Source organism: Empidonax traillii, unplaced genomic scaffold, assembly GCF_003031625.1.
Source record: "Empidonax traillii isolate 1590-97213 ecotype Southwest subspecies unplaced genomic scaffold, ASM303162v1 scaffold43:size1863611, whole genome shotgun sequence".
In the NCBI taxonomy this organism is placed as follows: Eukaryota; Metazoa; Chordata; class Aves; order Passeriformes; family Tyrannidae; genus Empidonax; species Empidonax traillii.
The window spans coordinates 1,116,009-1,122,850 of NW_020955236.1; the positions used below are offsets into that span (position 1 = coordinate 1,116,009).

Sequence of the window (6,842 nt, forward strand, 5' to 3'; positions counted from 1 at the left end):
GCCACCAACAGAGGAAAAGCAAACAGGTCGTTGTCAGCAACCTCACAGGGCTTTCTGTTTGGTTTTCATTTTGACAATGGAAACTCAGGGAGTAAGACCTCATCCTAACAAAGAGCCCTGGATTAATTAAACAGGCCAAGCAAGACGTCCAGATTGCCTTTAAGAGAGCTTTCTTCTCACAGGATACCACGAAGTAAAGTTTTAGTGTGTTTTGGACAGAGTACCAACTACTGCTCAGAAAACCCTCTTTTAAGTGATTTATCTTTTCAGTACAAAACAGCTTAAAATTAAGCCGATGTGAACTATTTTAGGAGTCCTGATACTTGGTCCATGTCAGTTATATTGAGTGCCAGGAATTACTAAAGAAAAATCTCCCAGTTTTAGTTCCATTATTCAGCAGAGATTTTTGTTTGCTACACAAGGAGAGAGGAGGGAAAAAAAACACCAAAAAACAAACACAAACCAAGACATCTTAACCACATGTGTAAATATAAAATTAAGAATTTTGTTGGGTTAGCAGACTGTGAACACTCATCAGATCCCTTACTCCATACTTCTGAAAATATTTTTGTGTTTATTATAGAAATAAGGGGGGGGAAAAGATTCCTAGCACCCAGTTTAATTTCTACAACATAAAATGAAATCACAATGACTTCTCACAATTTTATCACCGCTACCCTTGTGCTACTGAGCAATCTAAGTTTAGCTAAAAGCATGTCAGTGTAATGTTCCACAGCAACCCTTATCTTGTGCCACATACTCACTGCTGATGACCTTAACAGGTAGCTTTTGGGGTGATTTCAGGGCAAAGCTTGAAACATTGTTGCTGACACATCTCAGACTTCCTCCAGGAGGACCTTTGCTCCCTTTTTAACACTAGTTGGGTTATACTCATGCTAATTTACCAGCTAGAAAAATCTCTGTTTTAACAATATACTGTTTTAATCTGAACACAGATACCCACTATTCCCAGGACATTCACTTCTAAGTCAGCTTAGGAATCAAAGGAAAAAAACTGAGGGGAGGGAATGCTCTTGGGATACTGTAAAACACTTCAGGTTTTGGCAGAGTTTATAGCCTGGGTAGTATCTTGTAGAAGGAAATCACAGTGCGATGCAAAGCTAAGATTGCACAGCTCAGCACACACCACTGCCTAAAGCACCCACACCACAGAACTATCCCACATCACGTCCAGCTAACACCTTGCAACCTGTCAAAATCGTTTATACAGCAAAGAAAGCTGTTCTTTTCAGTAAATACTGAGGATCTGAGTACATGCTACACACGTATCAAGAATGAAAAGCCACAAACCGCTGAGACACACTATGGGTTGATTTCTGCAGAGGCTTCGCAAGATTCAACAGAAGACCGGGACAAGTCTATTCACAGATGCATTTACTCACCATCAGAAATGATTTATATTGTTTCTCTTCAAAGGCCAGACTTAAGGCTTGCACTAACCAGCACATCTGTAGCAGCAGCTCTGACCTGGAATGTGGGACGTGGCACCAGCAGCATCTGCCCCCAGCCGTCAGCCGGGGTGACACAGACCCAGCTGCCGGTCTGAGTCGTTTCACTGACACGTCCCTGACAGGCAGGGTGGGAGCAGAGGGCACACAAGATCTGAACAAAGGGGTTTATACTGTACAGAAGGGATGATGGTTCTGCACAAAAACCTAATGCAGATCTCTGTTACAGATGGTTGTTTCTGTGCAGCCGGTTCTAATAGCTACAAACTAATATGATTTATGACTGCACCACCATCACCATAAAAACTCCCACAACATGAAACAGTGACTTCAAGATCCTCTCCTACCTGAATCTCCATCATTTTCTTAAATTGACAATATACAACTGATAAAGGACACCAGAATCTAAGTGATGTAATTACTTCTATTTTTGCAGTAATACAATCTTTATATCAACATATCCAACAGTTCTTTACAGCTACTGCAGAAGTCTCATGAAAAAAAAGAAAAAGCTTTCATCAAGAAAACTGTTAAAACCTAAGAAAACCAGACAGATAATCACCTTCTGAGCAAGGAAAAAGCCAGAAACAAGCACAAAGGCAAAATGCTTTTGATCTATCAAAATTATAATATATCTAGGGATTTCCTGCATTTCATCAAACAGAGAAAATCTCTACTACTGACATCAATTTAGTGTAAATCCATAACTAAAATAGGAGACAGGAAAGGCAGAGCAGTAGCCCAAGGTCATATACCATGTCAGCTGCACAGAAGCAGAGAACCCAGATCTATCCCACACTCCATCAAACTCCAGTCTCCTCTTAATTAGATAGGAAAATTAACCATCCTGAAAAAAGCAACTGAATTCAGCCACTAATCAAGTTTTCCAAGAGGACTCAGCAGTGTATGTTCTATGACCTCTGCCAGCCTGGTCTCTTACTTACTCAGATTCAGCAATGAAAGCTTAGTTTGGTGAATTTGATATTTATTTCACTTACTTGCTTAAAATGAAAACAAATAATGCACCTTGGCACCAAAGGCTAACAAACTTCTGTGCTGTCATTTACCTCATGAGATGACAGCAACACTCCTGACTTTTCAGGAACAAAAATACATCCCCTTCTCAACCTCTAGGAGGGGAAAAGGGCAAAGAGGAGGGGGGGAAAAAGCTTTTGAATGACCTTTAATTCAATTTTCTACAACCAGCTTGATTTCCTCTGCAGGAAACAGAACAGTGAGTAAAGCACATCTGTCTCCATGGTCAAGATTGGTGTCACCAGTCATTGCTCAGCTGGTAATGGTGTATTGCAGACCAAAACCAGAGAAGTGTCTCTGTGGGGAGAGTGGATCACCAGCACAGCACAAACTGCAGCACCACACCAGGGCACTTTCCCCCATCCAACACAATCGCCTCAGAGCACATTCTCCTCTGCCCATCCTAATTGGTTTGCCCTCAGCTAAAGAGTCACCACAATTTCCACTCCCCCCAAGAGCTGCTGCAGCATTTATTTATTTTTTTTTAAGTAGTTAATTACAACTCCAGGGCAAAGTCTACTGTAAACTTGTACTCCTACCTAAACAATTTAATATTCTGCACACTCCTGTTTCTGTTGTCCAGCTCCCTCAAGACATACAGACTTCATCTTCTTCCTATACTTAGCCTTGGCTCAGTTTTCCAGCGAGCACATACCCATTACACATAATGCAGAAAGACTTATTAAAAAAAAAAAAAAAGTTAAAAACGTTCTTGTTCTTTTAATTCTGTAAGCAAAGGAAGATGTCCATTTAATGACTTGACCATCCAAAGGTCAGTTACCAAATTTGGTCAACTATGGTGCCATCACAGCCGTCATCATTCTTGTCACTGTCAAAAGCAACAACTGTCACCTTGCTATTATCAGGAAGGGAAGGCAACTGGAATATTCGCCATGGAGGTTCTATTTACAGTCTGCATTGCATCCAAAAATGTCTTCCAATGATTATACATCGAGCCTGATAACAATTAACCCACAGGCAAGTAGAATGTCCAGTTAAACACTTACTTACTCAAGGTTAGTTTTCAAAACCAACAAAAGCATTGGGAAATCCCACCTCAAATAAGCAAACTGGGTTGAATGAGAAGCACTTTTTGACATACCTGTCTAGTGCAGTTATGTGCTTATGACTCATGCAGTGAAAAGAGTCTCCTGAAATTTTGTTTCCTACAGAAACCCTATCGCAAGGAACAAATTTAAGAGGCAGCAATTTACTTTGCATCTCATAATTCTACCTCTTGAGAAAGAATAATTCTCTCTGTATACACTGGAACATGTCATTCTGAGATTCAGTAGCCTATGAAATCAAAAAGAATAAATCATACTTACAAAAGATATGCAAGCAGCCAGCAACAAAATTCTAACTAGTAAGTCTTCAAATTGCTCGATCACAAGCTCGAGTAAGGTTTTTCCTGCAATATGTAACAAAGCCATTTAGTAGTGCACGTTGAAAAAAAAAAAAAGATGAATTATCAACAAGAATTAGGAGAAGATTTCACAAACGTGCTCACCTTCCTCAGCTGGCAACTCTGTCGGTGGAAGGTTTTTCCAGGAAGCATGTCAGAGGAAAGAAATCATTGAAGAAACACGTTAGAGCGTTCTAAGGCATCCACCAGGTATTGTTCCTGAATTACACACTCAGCTGGGCTGGATTTGACAGACACTCTGAAAGCCACAATAAGGTGGCTCTTTTCACCACAGTATGTGAGCGGGCCCGAGAGTTTCGCGTTTTAAGACACAAAGGTTGGCCGGAATGTGCCAAGGGTTATAATTCAGCCAAGTCATCACTCCAGCCAGCTGTGGGGCTTGTGCTGTTGCTGCACACAAAGGGTCAAAGGCTCAAACTGCTTTTCAAACGCTTTCTGACAAATCTTTTCCTCCACATTCACTTAAAAAAAACCACCCCAAACCGTCAAACTTGGTTCAAAAGGTTTCAAGTTCTTTCCTCCATTTTAAGGGTATTTCCTTATTTCTGCTCTCCCCTTTAATTCCCCGCAACTAGATTTAGTAATCCAAGAGGCATAAAAGCAGCGTTAAAGCTAAAAAAAAAAACCACCTCCACCGTATAATCTTCTCACAGATTTTCAATTTCACACAACGGCACGCGAGTTCAGAAGGGACTAGGACGGCCAAGCAGTAAGGATTAAAAAAAAAAAAAAAAAAAAAAAAAAAAAAAAAAAAAAAAAAAAAAAAAAAAAAAAAAAAAAAAAAGGAACACCTTATCGGCTGAATTCTATGTCCCGACTGGAGAGAAGAACATAAAATAAGGGGCAAAAAGGCGCTGAAAAGCGAGGAAAAATGAAGGTCAAGACGGATAAAAAAAAAATATAAAAATACTAAACCCCAAGGGGCGTCAATTCAGAATGGAAGGAGGTTTCCCACCGTTAAGGTGAAAGGGATCGGAGGTGACATCCTCCATCCCAGAGCAGCCCCGTGAGCTCGGGATTGAAAGAAACCCACGAGGTGGAGTTCAAGTCAGCCATCTTCTCTCCCTCGCTCCTATTCCGGGTCCTGGAAGAGATGCCGGCTTTGCCAGTGCACACGCGTTAGGCCTCGCACAGGGCCCCGGGAAGGATGGGGGAGAGGAGAGAGGGGTGGGAGAGGGAGCCGAGCGGGGAGAGGGCGAGGCCGGCGGCAGCATCCCCGCGGCGGGGCCGCCTCACCTACCGTTGGAGCCCCATTTCTCCTTCAGCTTCTTGACTTGCTCGAGGCTGAGCCCGGTGCTCTCGTTGACGCCGAAATAAGCCAAAACTTCCTCCACAGTCTTTGTGTGCGCGTTCTCCATGGCCGGGGCAGGGAGCAGCAAATGGTGCCGTGCCTCGCCTCTTCCTCCTCCCTCTCCTCCTCCTCCTCCTCCTCAGCGGCGGCGGGCGCGGCGGCGAGACCCCTGCTCAGCCCTCACCACCCCCGTGCTACCACCATAGACCCTCTCCCGCGACAGGGCAGCCCGAGCCCACCTCACTCCTCACGGCGGAGGCCAGGAGGGGCAGGAAAAAAAAAAATGAAAAAAAAAATCAGAGAAAAAAGGGAAAGCCGCCGGAAAAAAGAAAAAAAAAAAAAAAAGCCCCCACCCCCTCCCACCCCACACGCCTCCGAGGGAGCCGAGCCGCCTCTCCGGCGGGGACCAGGGGCTTCGGCCGGGGGGGAGCCGCGGGCCCCCGGAGCCGCTGTCGTCTCGGGGGCGCGGCGGGTCCCTGCGGCGACGGGCCGCGTCCAGGTGGCCGAGCGGCCTCTCCGCTCGCCTTCAGCGGCCCCGAGCCACCCCCGGCAACGGGAGGGCGATAACGGCGAGGCGCGGGGGGGTGGTGTGGGGAAGAACAAGGCGCAGCCGCCCCGCTGCCCACGAAGGCTCGGAATCACGCCCTCCCTTCTCTAGTGGCCCGATGCTCCCCCCGGCCGGCCCAGGCCGCTAGTCGCCGTCACGGTTCGGGCTCCCCCGCGCCCGCCGATGGCTCCGCTCGCTCCGGGCGCGCAGCGGCGGCGGCCGCTCTAATGTAACTCGGGGGCCGCCCGGGCCGCGCTCGCCGCCGCGGCATGTGGACGCCGCTCATTGGCGGGGCCGCGGCGAGGGGCGGGGCCAGCGCTCGGCTCCGCCCCCGCCGCGCTGAGGCGATGGCCGTGGCGCGGCCGCTGCGCAGCGCGAGCCGTTCTCCCTCACGGCGCTCGGCGCCTCACGCGGCGGCGGCGGCGGCGCTTCCGCAGCGCACCGGGACGGCCCCGCTGCCCCCGCGTGAACCGCCCTCTTGTGCCGGCCCCATCCCGCGCCCGAAGGGGAGCGGGGCTGCACCCCGAGGGGGAGCTGCCGCCGCGCTGTCGCGATAGGCGTCGCGGCGGGGCTGGCGCGGGGCTGCAGCGGCGCGTGTCGGGAGCGCGTGACGGGAGCGCCAGCCGTCCTGTGAGGGCTGCCCTCAGCGCTGTCGTGACACGAGCTTCATCCAGGCAAAGGGTGGGCGTGGGGTTGCCCCCACCTCAGTCATAATAGGGACATCGTCCATTCAAAGGGTGAGTGTGGGCCTGCCCCCACCTCGGTCGTGACAAGAGCACCAATCCAGGCCAAGGGGCTATGGGGGCCTGGCGCAGTCTGTCGCGACAGGAGCATCATCCAGTCAAGACTGGTAGTGTGGTGTCTGTCCCTAACTCAGTCGTGACACGAGCATCATGCAGTCAGATTGTGTGTGAGTACAGGTTGCCCAGGGAGGGCAGCTCTCTGGAAACATCCCAAACCCACCTGGACGCGTTCCCGTGCCACCTGCTCCAGGTGACCCTGCCTTGGCGGGAGGTTGGACTGGATGATCTCCAGAGGTCCCTTCCGACCCCATAGACTCTGTGACTCTGTGGG

General features: G+C 48.4%; 1 protein-coding gene across 3 annotated transcripts in view; it reads right to left on the minus strand.

Annotated features, from left to right (window-relative positions):
* ATP2A2 (ATPase sarcoplasmic/endoplasmic reticulum Ca2+ transporting 2) overlaps window positions 1–5,962 on the minus strand; it is a 45,443-nt gene extending 39,481 nt beyond the window's left edge. For all 3 annotated transcript variants that reach the window (XR_003570631.1, XM_027878556.1, XM_027878557.1), the window contains exons 1-3: window positions 5,171–5,962; window positions 4,015–4,032; window positions 3,833–3,915 (exon numbers count right to left, since the gene is read on the minus strand). Coding sequence is in view for 2 of the 3 variants with exons in the window: in XM_027878556.1 (XP_027734357.1) it covers window positions 3,833–3,915; window positions 4,015–4,032; window positions 5,171–5,288 (219 nt within the window). In the remaining variant the exon portion in view is untranslated. The remainder of the gene's footprint in view (window positions 1–3,832; window positions 3,916–4,014; window positions 4,033–5,170) is intronic.
* Window positions 5,963–6,842: the final 880 nt, after the last annotated feature.